A 23,575-nucleotide genomic window follows, 5' to 3' on the forward strand; every position below is an offset into this window, starting at 1 on the left:
AAGAAGAAGAAGGAGGAGGAGGAGGAGAGGAGAAACACAGACAAGGAACAGGGGCATGGGAGGAAGAAAGGGAAGGAAAAAAGGGGAGGGAGGGAGAGAGGAGGAAGAAAAATGAGGGTCAGAGAAGAAGGGAAGTAGAAGGAATGGTTAAGCTGAATGAGTTCAGTATGAGTCGGAGGACGCAGGGACGACACCAGTGGGAGGAGTCACACGGTGAGAGAGTCAGTGAGTGAGTGGAGGAGGAGGGGTCAGCCCGGTGATGGACAGCCGGAGGAGGAGGAGGAGGTGGAGGGGCGGATACCTGCGTGAGGGCGAAGGGGTGGGACACGGGGCTGACGAGGACCTGACGGAGCTTTCCGTTCAGGTCTGAGCTCTCGATGCGATCGAGATGAGCGTCCACCCAGAAGATCCTGCAGGACACAAAACATTTACATTTTTACATTTACATTTATTTAATATTACATTTCCATAAAATGTAATATTGTTTCTGTATTAGTAGTGAGGAATTTTCATATTTTCACATTAGCTGAAGGGAAGAAAGTAAGGAAAGGAGGATAGAATGAAAGAAAAGGATGGAAAAGGTGATGAGGAAAGGTAATAAGGGAAGAAAAGAAGTAAGCCAAAAAGAAGGAGGGAAGCAAAGGGAAGAAAGGATTGAAAGGAAGATATATGGAACGACTGAAAAAAATGAAAAAAATAAAACAAATAAGAATAATAAAAAGACAAATAGATAAATTAGATGAAGTCACTCAAGTCATTGGAGTCTCAATCACACATAAATTTCAACATGGGGGGTAGCAGAGTGTGTGTGCGTGTGTGTGTGCACGCGTGTGTGTGTGTGTGTGTGTGTGTGTGTGCATGCGTGTCTGTGTGTGTGTGTGTGTGCGAGTGTACGCATGCGTGCGTGCGCTCAAGCCAGAGTTGGAATACCGCACACTGCAACACTGCTGGTATCAATACTGCAACATGAAAGCTGTAATGTTGCCATAATGGCAGATACCCCTCCCCCTCTGACCTCCGTGTGTCGTAGTCCAGGGTGAGTCCGTTGGGCCAACCCAGGTCGGTGTTGATCAGAACCTTCCGGTCCGAGCCGTCCAAGTGCGACCGCTCGATTTTGGCAATGTGACCCCAGTCGGTCCAGAACAGGAACCTGCAAACAAACCAGTGATGATGATGAGATGTTCTTCCACACAAACACTCACATGCGATGAACAAAATGGCGTCGGGCCTGAGCTGCCGCACCCTTTGCTGGGGAAGACAGCTATGGCTCGGGGTTCGTCCAGGCTGTTGTTGACCAGGACTTTGCGGCTGCTCCCGTCCAGGCGAGCCACCTCGATGGTGTTGCGTCCGGTGTCGGTCCAGTACATGTTCCTGGATACCCAGTCCACGGCGAGCCCATCTGTGGTCTTCAGGCCCTGACTGATCACCGTCTCCATGTCGGTGCCATCCAGATTGACACGCCTACGCAACAAAACAACATTAAGATCAGGAACAAAGTCAAAATACTTCACTACAGTACTTCAGAGTATGCAGCCATCAGCCATTTACCTGATAACATCCAGTGTGACATCAGTGTAGAAGAGCTTCCCGTCCACGCTGTCGTAGTCCAAGGAGATGACATTGTGCAGCTCAGGGATGTTGACGTGAACGTCAGTGTGGTCGTTGGTGTCCAGGGAGATTCTCCTCACGCTGACGCGATTGGAGAAGAGCAGGTACGTCTCTGGAGAGTCATCACACGACCTGCCGTCTCCTTTCAGCAGTATGCCAGTGGGGCAGCCGCAGGACGTGCCGTTAGGACGGGGGAGACACAGGTGGGTGCAGCCGCCGTTTCTTCTGCCACATTTGTTAAAACCTATAAAACAATAAATGCGTGGTGAAACCTTACTGAGATACACATCCCAATCGCACCGCTGCCCTCAGAGCGTCCAGAGGCCAGACTCACCCAGCGGTCTGTCCCGATCCACAGCCTGGATGTCCATCAGGCCCGGCAGGTTGGCTCTCACGGTGATGGTGTTGGACCCGGTGGTCTTGTCGGCCCTCTGGATGCTTCGGCTCTGCCAGTCTGTCCAGTAGATGTGCGGACCCAGCAGGGTGAGACCGTACGGGTGCTGGACCGGCGTCACCAGAGTGCGGCGGTTCTGCCCATTCAGGTCTGCCGCCTCGATACGCTATGAAAACCAGAGACGGGGGGACAAGGAATTGTATTACCATGGTGATTTCTTTCTAAGAGCCCTTTATGGACGTGACATTTGATAACTAAGAGCTCATGTCTGACCTCTGTGTGAGCGTCGGCCCACAGTAGCTGCGAGCCGGCCGTGTCGATAGCCAGCCCGTTTGGCCAGCCCAGGTTGTTACTGATGAGGACGACACGGTCTAATCCGTCCATGGCTGAGCGCTCCAGCTTGGCGTTTTCTCCCCAGTCTGTCCAGTACATGTAACTGGGAGGAGGAAAACACACACACACGGCAGAGATCAGTATATAAATATGAACGAGGACTGAGAGAGGAAATAAAGGGAAGAATAACGGAGAGAAAAGGAGAATAAAGGACATAATGCAACACAGAACACATACAAAAGAAATCAGAAAGACACCAGAGGAACACAGACTCAATGTGCGGCGCCTCACCCCATCTCGTGGTACAGGGCGATGGCTCGTGGGCTGTCCAGGTTTTGCCAGACCAGAACTTTCCTCATGGAGCCGTCCAGGTTTGCCACCTCAATCCGATTGATTCCCGTGTCGGTCCAGTAGATCTTTCTGCCGACAGCGTCCACCGCCAGGCCGTCAGTGGTCACCAACCCTGAACACACACAGAGCGCGAGAAAGAAAGAAAGAGAGAGGGAGAGTTAAATCCAGTTTGAGTAGTTGAAATGTGAATTGTACTCTTTATTCCTACATCTTCCTCACCAGTGGCGATAATATCTTCGTGTTCCATTCCACTGATGCTGGCTCGGCTGATTTTCTTCAGTGTGCTGTCAGACCAGTACACTTTTCCTGCAGGGGGCGCCACATACACGTGTATCAGACCTTGTATCACAATTCTCAATTTATTCATGGGAAGAGCTTGAAACTGGGTCAAGCTAAAAGAAACACACAAACACACACCTTCTTTAGGGTCGACCCCGATGGCGATGGTGTTTTTCATGGAGCTGTTGACGGCCAGAACTACATCAGCAAAGTACGGAATGTCCAGAGAGACCATCCTGATGTCTGTCCTCCGCGCAAAGATCAAGAATCTGCTCATTCCTAAAACATATAGAACAGACATCTTTAATGAATCCATGTAAACTGAGTGACACGTGAACTTTAACCTGCATCACTTTTGTGTTTTAAAGGTTTTCGGTATTCCTAAGAAAGCGTTCCAGATGTCCTCAAAGTGAGTGAATACAGATAATGTGACAAAGCCCTCTCTGATATTAATTTTGGGTTCAAACTGAGACGGTTTTGGTACCAGGGGTGCAGGTCTTTCCATCACTCTGTAGGTTGATCCCGGTGGGACAGGCACAGCTGGAGGCTTTGGGAGCCGGAGCCAGGAGACACAGGTGACTGCAGCCTCCGTTATTCACTGCACATGGGTTATGCACTACAAATGGAGAGACACACACGTTTACTCAAACTCACAAACAGTCCTGATTTCTAGGTTATAGCAGAAATGGTGATGTCAAAGTCAAACGAGACGAGTTGGAAGAGGATCAACGGATAAAGACAAAGACAGACGGGGGAAAACCTGCAGATAAAGAAAGGGAGAACCTTCAGGGAACACGGGGAAACCCTGAACATCAATGAGAACGGCAAGCTTTCAGTTTGGTATGAGACCCTGAGGCGGACTGGCCTCTCAGCCAACGATCTGGGTTCAGTTTACCTGAACTCTAATCCTCTCAGTGTCAAAACAGAAACTTGATCTGAGCTTTGGGAGAAGGTGACAGAAATCAGAGAAGCGCAAAGTGACAAGAGGAATTTTCTCTCCGTCATAAGAGGTGACACAAGTCCAGGCACACGCACACAGACACACTCAACAGGGTTTACACACTGGGTGCATCAATCTGGAAGCTATGTACAGATGCAGACCTGTCTCGCGGTGTTGGTGGAACATGTGAATGTCCATGAGGTTCTCCAGGTTCTCTGCAAGCGTGTCTCGTCCCAGGCCGGTCAGCTTGTCCGCACTCTGGATGCTCTTAGACTGCCAGTCTGTCCAATACAGCTTGTCCTCATGCAGGGTCAGTCCAAACGGGTGGGGAAGCTGGCTGCCAATCAAAACCTACACACCAAGATCAATTCCAAAGTCAACCAACCAAATTACGGGTTTCTTTGATAGTTTTGATATTTTTGGATGGAGCAAATCAATGTGGGATAAACCTAACATGGGTGAAGGTTTTCTGCTTTACCTGCCGATCAGAACCGTCAAAGTTTCCAAATTCAATCGTCTTCATGCCTGCGTCGGCCCAGTAAAGCCTTTTGGTCTCGTAGTCGATGGCCAGCCCATTGGGCCACGTCAGATTGGAAGAGATAATCACGATGCGACTGGATGCGTCCATCCCTGCACGTTCTATCTTTGGGTTCGCACCCCAGTCGGTCCAGTACATGAGCCTACAGGGAGAGATGCAAGTTTGAGCCAGATGTCATACACACGTCATGATTCACTGTCATAACAGTGTCTCAAAAGGCCATACCCCACATAAAACACGTTTAAAACATGTTGTAAGTTCCTACAGCTGCCATTGGATGTTACCATAGAGATGCAAATAGTGTTTCTAATCTTCTCACCCTCCAATTGGGTCCACAACTATGTCTCTAGGCCGGTCCAGGTTTTCCCATATCAGCACAGTTCGCATGCTGCCATCTGCATTGGAAACCTCAATACGATCCGTACCTGGGAGACACAAGCAGTCAGGTCGTCAGGACAAGCACGCCGCTTAATTATCTGAGTAACACTGAAGGACAAGAGAGTTACAGCTACAACAGCTACATTATTAAATGAGTTGAGTTTAGTTCTACAAAAATAAGGGGGCGTTTTACCAGCATCGGTCCAGTAGAGCTTGTTGGTCACCCAGTCAATAGCCAACCCTGCTGGACTCTCCAGACTGGTGTCCACCACCACCTGATCAAACAGGGACAACATGAACCAGATTACATCAGGTCTCTGCACTTCTTTTTTATGCTGTTTTGACTTCAACTCCAATTGACTTTTCTAACAGTAAAGCAGTTTTTGACAATTGCTTTGTAATTTTACTCCACAGTGCATTAATCTACGAGTGGAGCCGGACTTGAAATTTCACATCTCCACTGATGGATGGCAGTATTGGACCATGTCAGCTCTTGCTGTCTTGCGCGCTGTGGAGCGTGAAGGACATGAGGACTCTTTGGACCTCAGTGTTGAGTGAACGCTGTGGTTGTCACTGACCTCCTGCTTGGTGCCATTCCACAGAGCTCTGTTGATGGAGTCAGTAGTGACATCGGTCCAATAGATGAAGCCATCTTTGGCGTCCCAGTCCAGTGCCACGGCATTGCGCACATCAGCGAGAGGGATGACGTCGTCGGACATGTCCTCTGTATCAAAGCTGACTCGTCGGATGTCCGTCCTTCGGGCAAAAAGCAGGAACTTGTCAAGACCTGATTAAAGACCAAAGGTCTTCTGTCAGTCTTCTAGGTTTAACAATGAGGTCAACATTTAACACAGAACAACATCACAATAACATGAGCAGTGGAAGGGGAAATGCAACAACATTAAGTTATTTATTCTTCATCGCCTCAGACCTTCAGATGGTTTGCAGATAATTCTGCTCTACACTCATTTATGACCATCTCTTATTGATGTTATTCGTCAGACTGCATATTAATTAGATGATATATTTAACCATGTGCAATTATTCACATGCATGCTGGCTGATCTTTCGGGAAATGTACTACCAGCATTTTTCCTTTTCCTGCAGTATCTTAACACTGATCAACATAATTCCAGGATTTTAGTTGGTATTGAATGTTTTTGATCAAGACTTAAAAGGAGAAAATATAGCAAGAGATGTTTGAGAAGTTTTTATGACAATTTTGATATTTCTTTAAGTATTAACAACTTGTCATTATTGAAGTTCATCATATCTTACTTTTATACTCTATTTAACAACAGATGCTTGCACATACAGTTACTGCACAAGTCCTGTTCTGTGTCAATCTGGACAAAACTCAATTATATCCACTAGGGGGAAATGTGAAGGCTGAAATATAAATCATCCGGGATTATTCAATTTGATTTATATTCACATATTTGCAGCATTTAAAACTCAATAAATAACTTTTTTTTGTTCCTCAGCCAATCAGAATTCAGACTAGAAAGCAGTACTGACAGACATGACTGCAATCAGTAACACATGAATGCTTTGTATTTATTTGTGAGGAGTGTGGAGATACTCACTGTTGGCACAGTTGTAGTGGTCGACCTTCTTGAAGCCAGTGGGACAGGCGCAGGTGTACGTCTTGTTGCTGGGGAGGCACAGGTGGCTGCACCCGCCGTTGTTGGTGCCACAGCGATTCTTGCCCCCTAGAGAAGAAAATAAAAAATACACTCAAGGCTCCATATCTTTTCATTATTCATTTACAACTACTACCATTTTTTAAGGGCAAATTTGCGCATTGTAGGTTTAGACAACAAGAATTAACATTTTAAAATGGACCTTGACTTTCTTGTACTTGGATGAATGAAGAATTGGTCCTTTTTAAGAAAAATTTATAAATAAAGACATAAATCAAACTAAACAAGGTTTACAGGGTCTCGAGGGAATGGAAGTTGTTTGTCAAACTTCTTCCAAATGGACAAAGCAAGTTTGATAGAAAACATTTTAGAGCCTCTGGTTTTGGAGTCATTTGTGTCTTTTTTGTGGAAATGACACACATGTGTTTTGTATTGACAGATAAACACTCACTTTTTTCTATTTGGACTGTTGTGTTTGTACATAATCCTAAACTAGACGTCTCACTGCAGTTTGCCACAGCTGGAGTGGAGAGTGACGGGAGTTCAGTCCAGTTATGAAGCTTCTTTGCCTCATTTGATTGAAATTAACTCACTGCACACTCTCAGCTGGAAATTCTCTAAGAATTATTACAGTAAATTATGTGCAGGATAGATGAGGCTTTCTCATGGTGGAGACTCAAATTAAAACATGGTTTCTTAGCAACCAACTCAACTCACTGCTACACTGTCACGCTGATAAAACAATCAGCAGTAATTATCATCTATTCACTTATATTACTCATACCCTTTCTGAGTTTGTAACAGCATGTGAACAGAGTTTACTTTGGTAATCCAAATGCAATCAGACAGTTTCAGAGGGGGAAGGTTCTGTTTTGGGCCCGGGCTCCATTGTTGTGTTTTTGAAACCATATGGATAGTTTTAGGTTCGGTTCAGTGGATTGTGTTGGTTGGTGGTTTGTTCTCCTTCTGGCTGTGACTCACAAACATTTTCTATAACTTCAAGATGCAAACTGTTGTTCCCTCTTTAAAAAGAGGGTCCATTGTGCTCACCCACAACGCAATGAAAACAAACCCATCTATCTGCCGATAGGACGAGGTCATCATGGGGTCATCCATGACCAGGTACAGGGATGAAGAATATACCAACACTGTAAATTATCTATCTAAGTAACTATGGAAGATGGAATTGTATGGACTTTAAGAGATGTTGATGAGATCAGATCACAACTTTTTAAATAAATTGATTAATAAACTAAGTGGGCTTATCTGTTAATGTTATTGATTACTTACACGTGTGAGCCAAACATACAAACTGAGACAGGTCAGAGTTAACGCAAGGCGGTGTGTTTTATGACTTGCTTACTCGAAATGCAAATAAGGAAACATTTCAGCTGTAATTCATCTTTGAGTCCAAGTTGTGTACTGACCTGCTGGCTGCCTCTGGGGGTGCAGGGTGTGGATGTCCATAGGGAAGTGCAGCTTGTTGCGTATAATCTCTTGGTTCTTTCCAGTGAATTTATTTGCACTGTTGATGCTCTTGGTGTGCCAGTCGGTCCAGTAGAGGCTGTCCTCAAACACAGTGATGGCAAACGGGTGGGGCAGACCTAAAGACGAGAGAGAGGGAGAGAGAGGTAAGAAAAAAAACAGAGGAGTTTACCCAGCTGTGAGGTTTAGGTGGGGGTAGAATCTGAATTGGCCCCTTGGTTTGATGAATTACCACAGGTATACACACAGCTCGACCCACTCTGGTGTGTGTGGACCAAATCAACCTGCTGAATTCCCATAAAGTGAAGGAATATGCAAACTTCTTTCTTTTTAGGGTTTCTCGCTTCCAAATCCAAACATTTTTGAACAACTTAGTGGAGAGAGCATCTTAGTATTCCGCTAAAACAATTTCTGTGTAAAAAACCAACCAAGCACTATGGTAAACACTGAAAGTTAAGTCTAAAAACAAGCTCATATACCTGATATTTAACACCTGATAACACAATGATTGTGTTGTGTTCTTCTGGACAATTTAAGTATTGTTCCACATTAAAAAATGGGAGGAGCAAACGCTTGGCTCCTTTTTCCGCCAAACATCCTCTCACACAGAGCTGCAGGCTTGGCTAAGGTCACACCGTCCTCATTCAGAGCTGCTTTCAATTAGTCTGCACCGCATCGCCGTAGTGCTGGTTTACTGTGGCTCACTGCATTGGTTTCCTGATGTAACATATATTTTCTTTCTCGAGTATCAACTCTCAATTCAAGATATGTAAATAAATAGTCCATTAAAAGGCATTCCATCATCTCCCTGATACACAATGGGGGTATGTGCATCTGTCTTTCCACTAAATGAAGTGACATGTTGTCCTGATTGGATGTTTTATGTTGTTGTCCCTCAGTTCTTCTGTCCTCACGTCTTAGCTGGATGCAAGTGTGGAAAGCGAGCAGATATTACAGGGCTGTGACTTCAGCTAGTGTAAAGGGAACTTCCTGTAGTTTTGTCTCGATTGGGAACATCTGCTCAGGGTTCCCTCTCCACACGCCTCCTCTCGCCTTTTTCTTAATCCTCCTCCGGTGAAGTCTCTACAGTCAGGATTAGGGTGTTGAATGGATGGAAAAAAGTGATTTGTGCTTTATCTCTGTAGCTGTTGAAGCATTGGTGTAGCGTGGTGAGGCTGCTGTCATGGCTCCCTTAATGAAAGAGTTTTACAGCACAAACTACACGTCAAGTGGTAAATGGCTCAGTTTAGAGAGAAACCAGAATAATAATGAGTCACCACAATTTCAATATGTGTGTGTATTCAAGTGAAGTCCAATGAGGAAACTACTTGAGGTTTGTAGCTATGATATATTTATCCTTTGGAAGCAACAAACTATTTGTTTAATCTCACTGTGATCCCCCTGGAAGATTGCATTACAAACTAGGAGGGATTTTTAATCAAGACTCAGCAAAGAAGAGCCAAGCAGTAAACTGAATATCTGTCACCTTCACTATACATGAGCATTTATCTGCCCCAAGGACCAGGTGTGTGTGTGTGTGTGGGTGTGTTTGTTTGCGCAGATTTTGTATCTAGCACAAAGCCCTTTAATGAAATAAAAGTAGCAATAAAACAAGGGAAAAAACATAAATTAAAGTCCTGCCTTCAAATTTGTGCTTAAGCAAAAAATATTGGCCATAAAACCTACTGAAGTATCAAAAGTAGTCATTGTGAAGTAGAGTAGGTTTTACCTTTTAAACCTGGCATTTCATGTAGGAAGAAAAATCAAAGCAACAGCAAGAAAGAATAGAAGAAGGAAGGGCAGAAGGAAGGAATCCGTATGGAAAGTGATGTATTAGGAAGGAGTGAAGGAGAGTAGAGATGGGACAAAAAGGAGCAACAAAGGAGATCTGAACACAAGCCATGCATGAAAGACAGAAAGAAAGGAAAAAAGATCAGGCTGACTCCTCTAGTTTGATCCTGACACAATAGGTAAGGTAGTACGCCTGTAGACGATGATGTCATTATATCAGATATGGAGGATTTTTAATTGGGATTATGTAGGAGATTCAAAACCCCTCACCTCTGAATTAAAACTTCTCTGGTGGGCTCACAACTAATCAATCAACCCACACTTCTGTTCAACTTTCTTTTAGAGTGAGGGTTGTTTTCTGATGTTATCTTTGTGCAGCTGTATGGTTTGATCTGATAGATAGAGGCTGGCTCGATATGATCACATTTCTTTCTTTCTTTCCCTACGGGACAGCTGAGGAAACAGCTGCACACCAACAGGGCACCATCAACAGGAGAGAGTATGTGTGTGTGTGTGTGTGTGTGTGTGTGTGTGTGTGTGTATGCAGGTGTCACACATCCCACCCACTCTTCACAGCTATGGCGCTTTAGTTTTGGCACCTTCTGTCCTGTCCTGACATATGACACAAATGAATAACGTGAATACGATAGAGGGCAAAATTCTGATGACTGTTACTGGTTGGTCCAAAGATATTAAGCCTACTTCACTGTAATTATATGTGTCTCTATTGTCTCCTATAGGACTGAGTGGACATCCAGTGACCTGTAAAGCTGCAGCTCACCCATTATTCAGTGATGCATTACAGCATTCTTTGAAGAAACTGTCCTGTGGCTCTGGCAGATGCACTACAACACACAATCACTTTTCGTGTCCTCCACCTAAAAGGTACACAGGTGTGCAGCCTGGATAGCGGCATTATCCTCTAATGATGGAGGACCTGGCAAACATCCAGCCAGTAGACATACAGAGAGAGTGGTGACAGTGCTTGAGGAAGAGCACGCACGCATGACGCACACACACACACACACACACACACACACACACACACGTAAAACATTCTTGGGCATAGCAGCTCTGCTCAGAATTCCCCATTATGCACACACACTCAAACACATGCAGGCAAACACACACACACACCCACACACATCCCATTTGTCCTGCCTGTTGTCTGAGCAAACAGTGGCTATGGAGGAAGGACAGGGCCAATTACATCCTTTTACCCTGAGAGCACACATCATTAAGAAGTGCTCATAGGGCCACACACACACACACACACACACACACACACACACACACACACACACACACACACACACACACACACACACACACACACACACACACACACACACACACACACACACACTACTATACTGACTATATATACACAAATTCAATTAAAGATCCATAAAGAATTAAAACATCATGTCTAAAATCCTCCACGAGGAGAAAGAGGAGGGAGAGGAGGAAGAGGAGGAAGCAACAGAAACTATGGCAAGTATGACATCTAAGCGACCAATCTGAATGCAACACGAGCCTTCAGAAAAACTCCAGCATGCATGTGTGGATAAGTGTCTATCAGTAAGACGTATGCATGGACGTTCATCTCTAAATGCCAGATGATATATGATATTTTACCATACTTGTGTGCGTGTGTGTGCTCTTCCTCAAGCACCACCACTCGTGATGAACAACAAAAGTCTCACACACACACACACACACACACACACACACACACACACACACACACACACACACACACACACACACACACACACACACACACACACACACACACACACACACACACACACACACACACACCAGTTTGTGTGGGTTGGTGGGCTCATGGGCTTGTGTATCTGGAAACATGCCATTGATTAACACCACATGGCAAAGTGAACTGGCTTCAGTGTATCATATATCTCTTCTGTGTGTGTGTGTGTGTGTGTGTGTGTGTGTGTGTGTGTTGGGGTGTGGTGATTTATAACGAACTGAGGAGTTGAACTCTTGCCACTAAGCAAATCCATGATACATTTACTTTTACAAACATTATGTTGTATCTTTCATGTCTGTTTGAAGAATTGAGGCGGTCTGCTTATTGAAACCCCCTTTTATTGTTCCTGTAATTCCTGTTTATTAGATTCATGGTAGTGAATATTAGCTATTATTGTGAGTTTAATAAACCTTGATATATTATAACAAGAAGTGTTTGGTTTTGTTTGTTTGGAATGTTGTTTGATCCATCCTCTGCCACGTCGAGACTTCACTCCTTCTAAACTGATTTCTGAGTGCATAACCAATCCTTAATTTGTTTCCTTTATTTTCAATCAGTTTAATTAATAATTGAAATAGTCGAAATTAATGGTGAACCTTTGAGGCCTCGACCGATTATCTGCTATCCTTTTCCCCTTTTAAAAGGGGTGGTCCCCTGAGGACTTTAATTTTATTAAAGTGACTATTATTTTATTTTATTTGACAGCGATATTTGATAAAACCTGCTGCCCCCTACACTGTTTTGTGTAAAGAGAAAGTTGCTGAGTTCTTGAAACAGTGTTCTACACTTAATTATCTGGGTCATGAATTCTCAAAAACAGATGCTGGGAACTCTCTCAAAATAAATTACTTCAGGAGAGAAGTGTAGTACTTACAAACCAGAATATAATCTTGCAGTTAGCATGAATGCATATCAGACCAAAGTTATTCCAAAAGTGATGTTTGATTGGTGCATCCTATATTCAGAGAAAAGGCTGAGGCTACCATACCAAGTGAGAAAAGACAGAAAGCCCAGAAAGCATCACTCCAGCAGACGCATATTCACCTTGGCTGATGACAGCCTTCCGGTTGCGTCCGTCCAGGTCGGCTTTCTCTATCACGTGGTGCTTGGCGTCCACCCAATACATGCGGCGGCCGGCGTAGTCGATGGTGAGGCCGTTGGGCCAGAACAAGTGTGTATCCGCGATGACCCTCCGGTTGGAACCGTCCATGTTGGCATACTCTATGCGAGGGGTATTACCCCAGTCTGTCCAGTAGATCTTACTGTCAAAGGAAGTGAGGAACACAAGAGTCTCAGAATAAATTGCATGAATATTTTGTAAGGGGTTGAATTGGGACCTATAATAAACTTAAGTCATGATATGGCACCTATGAAAGTTTCATATATCTGCTTCATCTATCTACAAAGATGTTAGTTTCTACGAGAAGATTAGACTAAGCAGTGTCCATTTGTGGTTGTAAGGAAGCGTAAACATGTTTAGGGGTTTAATACGGTGGTATTTACTTCTGTTCTGAAGAGTAGCATTCACATACCCAACCATTTTAATCAACAAAGATTTCTTAGCTAGAATTAAACAACTTTAGCTCCCATGAGGTTTTCATTGCATGCCTTGGGCTGAACAGTGCGCAAGCAAATGAGTCATCGTTTCATCTTAGTTATGATGATGAAAGTGCTCAAATGATGCAGGCTAGTATGTCATAAGATACCCATGTAAGACAGCAGAGGGAATCCTGCTGTGAGAGGATTAATTGTGAAACAGTGTTTGTGTTGTGGGATTTGCTGCCTAAAGCTTTTCGCTGAAGTCAGTAGGTAAACAGATTGTTGTCAGGACTGGAGAGCCAGCAGATGTGTAATGTTAGACAGGTTTCTTCTGTCCCTGGCATTCACGTCCTCCTCCTCTCCCTCCTCTCATCTGTTCTTGCCGGCCTTGGAGGGGACAACCAGTTTTTTGATATTTTTCAATTAGCCCATGCAAATGAGCAACCTAATAATACCAATGCGTTTTCTAGCTCTAAATTTCTCTGGGGCTTCATCCGGCACCTTCTCCTGCCACTGCAGCATATGAAGCCGGAGAGGAAAACACAGTTAGCTGCTGCCCCTTTTATGAAGCTGTTGTTCCACACAGATGCTCGCCTTTGGGCACCGCAGTGCTGCCAAACTTTAATCCACGCTTTGCTGCAACACTACAACTGGGACATATCTAGAGGGGATAAGTGTATGGGTGTGTGTACATGTCAAAACAATTTGTTGTGAATTATGCGGCCGTACCCCTCTATAGGGTGAAGTGCAATGGCACGGGGCTTCTCCATGTTCTGCCACAGCAGGACCTTACGTTGGGACCCATCAAGGTTTGCCACCTCGATACGGGACGTCCCAGAATCTGTCCAGTATAGCTTGTCGTGGATCCAGTCTATGGCCAGTCCACCTTAAAAAGACAGAGAGATAGGCTTTTAAGATTATCTGAACATATGAAACTGTAAACACAAGTACGAGAAGAGCATCGTAATTAGATTTCTTGCTGTTTGTTTCTACGCCTGATGCCTGAGTTTGTTTACGTTTTTTGAAAGCAGAACTTATCCTGCCAGTACAGCTCGCTTGGGAGGGAGAGGGAGGAGTGAGACAGGAAGATGAATAAAAAAGAACAAAATGTGTGTAAGAGGACAATAAAGGGACAGGCTTGGTGGAGGAAGAGAAAATGAGAGAGGGACCAGTGATTTAAACTAAGGAAGTCATATAAAATATAAAAAAAAAAAAGACATAAAACCTCCATGCTGACACCACAAAGTTTGAATATGCAAAGCCACAGTCTAAGGAGAGAAACAAGTGTTTCAGGTGCTTTGACATCAAACAAAAGGAAGTCTTAATGATCGCGACTGTAAGCCTGGACTTAATAAAAGTGTCGTATTGAACCAACCAGAAGACTGAATGGCTTCCTGACTAAACAGCCACGGGGAACACTACAAGACAGCAGCTAGTTTGCCTTTGATGTTTTAGTCTGCGACAAAAATCCCCAGATCGTAGCCAACACTCACATCACTTATGCTCTTCCAATGTACACACTTGTGGGACAAGTTCCAACTCAGACTCGACTAGTTACGGACGCAACAATGAATTTATTTTCATGTGTGTGCAGGTTTCCGAGAGTCCTGCTTTGAAATGTAGGATCAAAGTCCTCCGTGTCTATTCGCATGATCTTGTAACTGACACACCAAGACAGTGATTACTAGTGTAAAGCTGCATGCATCTGGTGAATTATTGCAATGCGCATTCCAAAGATTTTTTTTGGAATGGTCCAATATTGTTCTTGGCTAAAAAAAGAAAGAAACCAAAGGATGTAAGAGAATCAATAAGAGAATAAGTGAAACAGATGCACAGGGCAAATGAAAGTTAAAGTTCAGGTCAGGTAAAGTTCAGGTTGAAGGAGGAATTGATGGATGAAGAGAGTGAGAGCCGGACAGCTGGACAGAAAGCAGGAGGGCTGAACAGATTGGATAAATGATAAATGAGCCTCTTGTCCCACATTTGAACCTGCCCTTAACAAACCTGGGCTCTCCAGGCCCGTGGATACGACCTCCTCCACGTTGGAGCCGTTCAGGTTGGCCTTCATGATGCGATCCAGCGTGACATCCGACCAGAAGACCAGTTCGTGGCTGTGGTGGAAGTCCAGAGCGATGGCGTTCTCCAGGTTGTTCAGAAGCAATGTGTACTCAGAGCGGTGGGGCAGAACCTGGCGGATGTCGATGCGGTTGGCAAACAGCAGCACCGGCTCAGGACCTGCAGAACGAGACGGGGTTGGAGACAAGGTGAATGAAAGGTGAGACAGGCTAAGTTACAAAGGACTATGCGGATATATACACACACAAACCACAAGTGGTTTATAAGTGGTACCAGGTAGTTTTCTTGGGTATTACTTTTTTTAATTACCTCAGATTCATAAAACCATAGCAATTCCATGGAGAATTGGTTTTGTGATATGACACAGTGACATTAAATTAAGTATCTCTAGATTGGATACTTTGGAAAGTTTTCTGCTATTACCTGCACTTTAACCCAAGAGAAATGTTTATCAGATAATTCTTTCCACTATAATGATGCAACTTTTTCTTTGGTAAGCTTTGAGAAGGCCAGCTGTGGTGAAAGAAGCAGTTAGGGGCCAAAATGAAAGTAAAACATCTGAAAGTTAAACATGGAAGGAGACAAATTGTCTTGAGTTATGACGGACGGTCAGATTTAATAACAGTGAGCATTAATCTTGGTGAAGTCGAAGGGTTCTGGGTCCTGACCCGGGTTTACCGTCGGGCTGCTGTACCAGCCCTGCAGACTACTTCTGCTTCATATCTAAATCTAGTCCAGACCCTCTATGAGCCGACCACATTCTCCATCCAAGACCCGGGACAAGCGCAACGGATACAGTTACTGCCAAGGCGATTATAAACAGGCAACGCTGTTTTTATTGGAGGTCAAACCCTGAACCACGGCGACTGTTTTGCGGTCACGCGTCAAGGTTGAAATACAGCACGCCGGGGTCTTTACCTAGAGCCTTGCAGCTGCGCTTGTCAGGTCTGAGCTCGTAGCCCTGAACACACCAGCATTGGAAACCCCCCTCTGTGTTGGTACAGCCCTGGCTGCAGTATCCCTCCTCAGCACACTCGTCCACATCTGGAAGGGACCACAGAGGCAGGGGGAAGGGGGAAGAGAGACATTTTTGTGTCAAACTGATGCACGATGGACCCACGTTTCTGGCTAGCAAATTATTAAGGAATGCAAGAGACAAGGTTGTGTTTTATCCTTCAACAACAAACTGAATTGGAGAGAATTTGCATTGGGCGTCTAAGCGAAATGCCTGTGTGTGTGCGTCATTATAGCGTCTCCATCTGAATACACACAAGATATGGGATCATTGGCAGTTTTTAATATTACATCCTAAGTCTTCACATCTCTGGAACTCCGAAATCGTTGAAAACTCCATTCCTGTTCAAGCAATGTATCAATACGATATTTCTTACAGCCCAGGAGAACTATGGGAATTGTCAATTAGTACTTAACATGCCTGAAAGCTCCATATTTAGGGTGAGGCATGCTGCATGTTTTTCTGTTTGAATTCATAGTTATGGATTATGAATCATAGCCATTTGCTCCTAATTATTAAAAAAGAAAAGAAAAAAAAGAACCATAATATTAAAATTTTCATGTGAAATTGATTTCTTAATACCGCAAACTGCCTGAAGATCCGGAATCAGGTCAGCGCTCTATATCAGATCTAGCTTCCTCGTTTGACTATAAACGTTCTGTCTTGTGGCAGAAAGCCCAGACGCAGATCTACACTGAAAATCGAATCAAAAAGTTTCTTACGCCAAAACCAAACTTTCATCACATTCCACAAAAAATATGTTCTTACTTTGGTGAAAATCTTGCTGACATACAGAGAAACTGACAAAACGGGAGTGAAGGCAGAAACTCCTAAGTGGCAGTAATGAAAATCAGCACACAGAGAGCCGTTTTATGACTGCGCCACATTTGGAAACCAGGAGATCAGAGGCAAGACCATAAAAATAATCAATCACATGTTTCCTGTCTGGTAATTGAGACACAGACCAAGTCCAGGTGTTGATGAATACAAGTACCAAGCCGTGTCTTGCATTCCACAAGGCCCAGATTTCGGCATCTAAAGAATCTCAGTCTCACCCTGACAGGCCTTTCCATCCTCCATGAGTCGGTATCCAGTGTGACAGGTGCACTGGACCAGACCTCTGGCCATCTGACACTTCTGAGAACAGCCTCCGTTATTCTGGTTACAGTTTCCTTCACTGGAGCGCGGACCTGCACCCAGCATGGAAACATTACATCACAACAAACACACACAAATGTCTGCAATCACACTATCATTCTATTCAAACTCTCTTTAAACACAAACTGCTAAAAGTATCTGTCTAAGATGGAGCCTTGAAATAGCGTCACAGATGTTAGCTGGTGTACATGATGTTTACATGGATGGCCCAGGTTGTAATGAAATGTGGCACAGATGCTCCTGAGCTCGGGATAGTGATTATTTATAATTATCATGACTGCTTGACCTTTAAGTAGGCACTAGTCAAGTCAAAATTAACTTTTGACCAACACTTAGTCACAGTTGGTTCTCCATTAAATATGCCTGGTCCCAAGATGATGAATCTTAATGGTTTCAGTGACCCAATTAGCTTTCCTGAAACAACACCACAAGGGCAAAATATGCAGTTGTAAACAAGAAATACTGCGAAAATAAATGCTCCCCTGAGGATGATCCCTTTTAAATTTGAACACTGGAACACTTTCCTTTAGTGCCCCCGTCAGTTCAAGATGTAAACATGACGTCTACTGTAATCTCAGAGGGATTGCCATGAAATTTACAGAGCCCCCCCTGACAGGTAAGATCTTTAGTAATTCTTAGTATCTTTATAAGCAATAATAAGGAGGCATATACTGTATTTATATATGGTATAGTTAGGTTAAATCCACAAAAAATTCGCAAAAGGTTATCACAAAAAGTACAAGTAAAAATATATAGTTAGTCTGTATAGTACGACTTAAAGTCTTTATTCTGTAGCTGTATTGCTGCTTTATGGACTCACGGCAGTCGTGGTGTGGGTGTTCGTCTGTCCCGTCTTCGCAGTCGTTGACCTCATTGCAGACCTTTCTCTGCCCAATGCAGCGTCCATTCCCACACTGGAACTGGTCGGGTGCACAGGGGGGAGTCTCTGCAGGGAGGCACAGAGCAGCAGCCACACTTCAACAATATTACAGAAAACATCCCAACACCCTTATGTGGTAAATGACAATATCCTACCATTTTATCCTAATAACCGCAGAACAGAAACATGATGCATCACTAAAGCCAAAAACGTTTTAATTTCTGGATCACAAGTGGCTACAGTGTTGAAGGATTTGAGTGTGGATTTTCCATTAACCTCCTTAACTTGAATGGAAACATCCCTGGCTCCATCACTACATTCAAGCATCAATTATTTTTTACCTGCTTTCTGTATCCATTAGCACTTTGAGTTGAATTTTGAATAGTAAAAGGGGAAATCTATAATCTGAGAGGTTGGTGGGGCTTTGTTTTCTTCAGGATAAATGTACAATGAATGTGTCAGACTGTCGACTCACTCATTCTGTATTTTATTCATTTACATCTCCAGAAGAACGTGAACAGAGCGTTGCTTGGGAAGCAACTCTGATTCCCAAAAAAGTGGATTCGTCAGCGCACAGGAAGGTTGCTCTTAGCTGTTGTCATGGCTACAGTTGAAGCTCTTTGTTATATTTAGCTCCGGAAAACATGATAAAACCACAGCTCTTACCGGTTTTCTCACAGCCTTCTTCGTCACTGCGATCCGAGCAGTCATCCTCGCCATCGCATCGCCATGACAACCTGACGCAGCGTCCGGTTCCGCAGCGGAACTGGTCGGCCGTACACATGGACGTGGCTGCAGCGCACACACACACACACAAACACAGTGCTTACAGGCATGTTTCATCAGCAGCCATGAATCACTGGATATGGAAATGCAAATATGCCGAAAAATAAAAAAAGGCTAGAGTAATAAGATGGTCTAGAGTTCTACAAACAGCACCCGGATGCCGCTCATTCAGCTACTCACTGCAGTTCTTCTCATCTGATTGGTCGTCACAATCGGACTCGCCATCGCACCTCCAGCCGGCATTGATGCACATCCCACTGCTGCACATGAACTCAACAGACCTGCAGGGCTGGTGGGAGGCTGTACAGACAACACACACACACACACATTAATGTTGTAGTGGAGTGTTGTTTGATTTGATTCCACTTTAGGCAACAGATCAAAAGTTTCTGAAGTCATTTATATGCCATCAACCGTTTGAAGACCAGTCCTTGAATCCTGTACCTCCAAGGTCCTAAAGTCGGCCAGTTTAAATAGAAAATTGGAGTCACGTTCCCTTTTATCTGAAATGACTTCGGATGGGTTAGAAGCTCAAACTGTTCTCGGGTGCCAAACTCTTAGAGACAGGTGCAACCGTGTGCTCTGAGGGCTTTTATACACTTGGCCCAAAACCTTAAGTGCAGATCCAGGTTTGTGTTCTTAGCTGTAGGCTCTAGCTGTCACAAGTCATTAGAATTCGGAAATCACAAGCCAAAATGTGATTTATAAAACATATCTGCTCGTAAAGTTTAAAGGTAGACTGACACACAGTGAATCAAGCGGAACAAGAGGAACTGAAAACCAGTGAAGACGTGCCAGAGATCTTCCTTTTTACGATAGAAAAAGGAATTGGGCTGCGTTTATGTTGGATTGGTTATCTGGGCCTGGAGGTTATAGTTGACCCACGTTTTTAATTTACTAACTCATCCCTTTATATCATCATATCAAAGCAACACTAACTAAGAGCAGCAGCGGAGGAGGAGGGGTCGAGCACAAACTTCGTCAGAGCCTTGTTCGTGCGTTCTCCTGACGTGCGCACTCCTGGCGTGCGTGTTCAGGCTACGCTGGAGCAAACGACAAGGGAGGTGAGAGTAGGAGGGGTGGGTAAACGAGGCGTGTGAGAGGGTGAAGAGTAAAGGGAGGGGGAGAGGGCACAACTCGCTTTGAAGCATCCCGGTGGCAAAGCTTATCAGGCTGGGCAAGTAAGGATAAGGAGAGGAGATGAAGGGAGCTGAGAGCGCGCGCAAAAGAGAGAGAGATGCCCCCGCACACGTCACCCGCATGTCTCTCTCTCTTTCTTTCTTCCTCACTCCCTCTCACCCACATGCACATACACACGCAAAAAAACACAAACTATGCCCTTTCATCTATTCAACCAATGCAGCCAAAAGGAGTATCAGTGTTCACAAGCCATGCAAGTGTGTGTTTGTGTGTGTGTAAGAGCGAGAGGGGAGGGGTGAGGTGGTGTTCTAACAAAGCGCCCTTCATGTGTCTGAAGAGACCATGCCAAGGAATGCTGTCTGAGGATGGGCTGTCTTATGCTTCTGAGGAATGTGCGTGTGCGTGTGTGTGTGTGTGTGTGTGTGTGTGTGTGTGTGTGTGTGAGTGCGTGTTTCAGATGGCATGACATTTAGACACTTTCCATTTTTAAAACGCTTCGTGAAATTTAATTTACAAGTGGTCAGGAAATTGTAACTTAAGCAACACAAAGTCCAGCTGGTGTGAAGCGACACCAGATTCTGTGGTCCACTTAAATCAAGCGTTAACTTTCTTTCTTTGATGTCTTGTTTTAAGAACATCAGCGTTATGATGCACATCGCTGAGGTGCATCAGAGCTCCTTCAACAATCATCTGAGACTTTCCAGGCAGTTCAGGGCCGACAGAAACCTGCTGTATTCACTTCACTGCGTCTATCTATGACAACGTTTTATGGCACACACAGCCTCATCTTATCTCTATTTTTTCCCACGGCTTTGATGCCAACTCAACTTTCTAAATATGCTCAACATGTAACGGGGAAGAAAAAAAGACAGGACAGAAGAGGCTTTCAGTGGACTAACACGACCTTGCTGATGATCAAACGATGTTACAAAACCTTGAAGCTGTGCTAATCGCACTGCAGATAACGCATCAAAGAAGAAAAGCCACTCCTCCTGCCACAAAGACCTGTGTGTGTGTGTATGCGTGTGTGTGTAAAAAGTGCAAATGACCCAAAAACCATGAGCAAATGAAACAAATGTGTGAGAAATTTGTAGTTGAAAGAACAAGGAGATGTTGAAAGATTTGTCAGCAGCAAATCGAGGAGAAACTCGATAGCCTGAGCTAAGCAAGGCCCCAGTGTGTGTGTGTGTGTGTGTGCGACAGAACTGATCCACCAGTGTTCCCAGTGTTGACGGATGCTGTGGAGTGACACACACACTGTTCCAGCCAGAGCGCAGCATGCTTTCAGCTGTAGGTTGCAATACAAATTCCACACTACACGTTTAAGTTTGTTTAACACCGAGCTGTGTCTCTGTGCAGTTCAACTGGGAGTGGAGATGCCACACCCAAAACCTCCCTCTGTGGTCCATAATGTGCAAACCAGAACATTCTCCTGACTTCATTAAATTTAGTTTTTCACATAAGCGGGCATCAAAAACAGAGATCAGTTAAATCCATGTAATCATGTAAGGAGAAAGTGGGGAAAGCTTGGCGAGTTGTTTCATAACTGACAATTTGCAATGGACTCAGCTAAGGTAAGGGTCCCAATAATTGTGTTCGAGCCATTTTCATTTGATTTATCATCTAAAATAATATGTCACATCAAAAATAAAAAAAAACTAAATGTGTGTTTTATTACATGTGGAATTCAGAACGGTGGCTGCTGATTCCTCTTTTGTCAGTTCTCAACATTTAGCCACTGTATGTGTATACGCCCGTATAGTATTTGGGTATACAGGGTGCTGCCGGTTGTGCTGAGCAGAGCACAAAGCCTCAGGTGCGTTAAGCAATGCGGTGAGGGAAGCACAAATTGCTTACAGCAGCACGTTATCCCAGATAGAGTGCGAGCTACCATAATATATGGAGCTCCACTAGGGGGCCTGCAGAGTCAGAAGAGGAAAGGCTTCTAAACTCAATACCGCCGCTTAACAGAAATGCATGGATGCAATGTAGCTATGACACAAAGATCCAAGCTGTGGGAATGTATTTTGTCTTGGTCTTTTTAGTCTTTTCCTGTTGTTCTATTTTCAATATTTTCCCGGAATCTAGGTGAAGGAATGAAATAGACTTCCAAAGAGAGATACATAGATATGTAGATAGACAAGATAAGCTTAAAAAGAGTAAATCACAGCTGTACGCCAGTATAGAACTCAACATCTCAGAGATCTGCGCAGAGGATTTGGCAGATACCTGCTTTAAGGCCAGGGGTTAAAAACAGATGATGTCAGTGCAAAGTCTTCAAAGTGTTGGAAAACATCAGTGTGTGTGCGCGTGTGTGGGTGCGTGTGAGAAAGAGAGCGAGACGGTGAGCTTACAGCAGTCAGACTCGTCCGACCAGTCTCCACAGTCGTCGTCCCCGTCACAGTGGTAGATGTCCAGGATACACCGACCATAAGCACACTGGAACTCCTCCACACTGCAGGTAGCTGTCATCACATCTGATGCTGCAAACACACACCACGCACACATGAACACACACAGACACGTAACCGCCTTACACAGATGCTGATTTGGACAAGTTTCCACAGTGTTCCGTGTAGCACCTCTGCGTCTGTCAGCATGAACAGAAGAAACGAAAGGGAGGCTCAGCTCTTTATGCCGTGACACTGATGAGCTGTCAGGCTTCTCGTTTTCTCCTTTGGGATGCTTGATTTCACCAGCTGAGATGTCAGCCATCGCTGGCAGTAAGCTGCAGCTAATTATTTCCATGAATTGGCCAAATTACAAAGTGACACTCTTGTCAATTGTCTGGTAAATGTGCTCTGTCAGCCAGCGGGGTAACGATGTTTACATGCACATTGCAACAAATCAAGTCTTTTTTCCTATTTCTTTTTATTATAAAAAAAACCATCTCACCTGTTTCCAATAACGTCCATCAATACAACAACTCAGTGTCATTTTATTTATGTAATTTCTTTCTTTTGCACTTCACAGAACATAGAAGTGAGAGCATGATGGACTCCATCAAAATGGATCACGTGACATCATATATGTTTTGTATATGTTTGTTCTTTTCTGTCGGCAACTTACGGCAGTTTTCCTCGTCTGATCCATCTTTACAGTCCGTGTCTCCGTCACAGTACCAGTGCTCAGCGATACAGCTGCCGTCCGTGCATCGGAACTCCTTGTCCGAACATTTGCGCATGTCTTGAAAGAAAAATACCGTTAATGTTATAATGACTAATTTTAACATTCAATTTGAAATGTAAAAATAAAAATGATCACGAGTGATGTCAACAACTTATAATTTCATTAACATTGACCAAAAATTGTGATTTTATTGTTATTTTTAAGACATAAAGCACAATTCTAAAAGAGTGTGCCTGGATTTACATTCTTATTATTGATAAGACTGGGTTGTGTCAGAGTCTGCCCCACATAAAGACACAGTCACACTTATCTTGACTTCCATCAGAGGGGAGTCA

At 44.1% G+C, this 23,575-nt stretch overlaps 1 protein-coding gene across 2 annotated transcripts in view; it reads right to left on the bottom strand.

The window, feature by feature from the left end:
• Positions 1 to 23,575, bottom strand: part of lrp4 (low density lipoprotein receptor-related protein 4) — a 103,210-nt gene that overhangs the window by 6,834 nt on the left and 72,801 nt on the right. For both annotated transcript variants that reach the window (XM_076155579.1, XM_076155578.1), the window contains exons 5-31: positions 23,181 to 23,297; positions 22,466 to 22,594; positions 19,152 to 19,271; positions 18,852 to 18,977; positions 18,126 to 18,251; positions 17,203 to 17,337; positions 16,051 to 16,176; positions 15,061 to 15,291; positions 13,786 to 13,942; positions 12,562 to 12,779; positions 7,892 to 8,068; positions 6,408 to 6,533; positions 5,400 to 5,608; positions 5,015 to 5,096; positions 4,763 to 4,868; positions 4,384 to 4,585; positions 4,067 to 4,256; positions 3,450 to 3,581; positions 3,104 to 3,244; positions 2,906 to 2,992; positions 2,627 to 2,798; positions 2,276 to 2,438; positions 1,943 to 2,168; positions 1,549 to 1,852; positions 1,243 to 1,461; positions 1,016 to 1,150; positions 302 to 410 (exon numbers count right to left, since the gene is read on the bottom strand). In XM_076155579.1, the coding sequence (XP_076011694.1) occupies positions 302 to 410; positions 1,016 to 1,150; positions 1,243 to 1,461; positions 1,549 to 1,852; positions 1,943 to 2,168; positions 2,276 to 2,438; positions 2,627 to 2,798; positions 2,906 to 2,992; positions 3,104 to 3,244; positions 3,450 to 3,581; positions 4,067 to 4,256; positions 4,384 to 4,585; positions 4,763 to 4,868; positions 5,015 to 5,096; positions 5,400 to 5,608; positions 6,408 to 6,533; positions 7,892 to 8,068; positions 12,562 to 12,779; positions 13,786 to 13,942; positions 15,061 to 15,291; positions 16,051 to 16,176; positions 17,203 to 17,337; positions 18,126 to 18,251; positions 18,852 to 18,977; positions 19,152 to 19,271; positions 22,466 to 22,594; positions 23,181 to 23,297 (4,265 nt within the window). The remainder of the gene's footprint in view (positions 1 to 301; positions 411 to 1,015; positions 1,151 to 1,242; positions 1,462 to 1,548; positions 1,853 to 1,942; positions 2,169 to 2,275; positions 2,439 to 2,626; positions 2,799 to 2,905; positions 2,993 to 3,103; positions 3,245 to 3,449; positions 3,582 to 4,066; positions 4,257 to 4,383; positions 4,586 to 4,762; positions 4,869 to 5,014; positions 5,097 to 5,399; positions 5,609 to 6,407; positions 6,534 to 7,891; positions 8,069 to 12,561; positions 12,780 to 13,785; positions 13,943 to 15,060; positions 15,292 to 16,050; positions 16,177 to 17,202; positions 17,338 to 18,125; positions 18,252 to 18,851; positions 18,978 to 19,151; positions 19,272 to 22,465; positions 22,595 to 23,180; positions 23,298 to 23,575) is intronic.

The sequence above is a fragment of the Genypterus blacodes genome, unplaced genomic scaffold (genome assembly GCF_046128005.1).
Source record: "Genypterus blacodes isolate CSIRO-AG114 ecotype Tasmania unplaced genomic scaffold, CSIRO-AGI_Gbla_v1 ptg000067l_1, whole genome shotgun sequence".
Taxonomy (NCBI): Eukaryota; Metazoa; Chordata; class Actinopteri; order Ophidiiformes; family Ophidiidae; genus Genypterus; species Genypterus blacodes.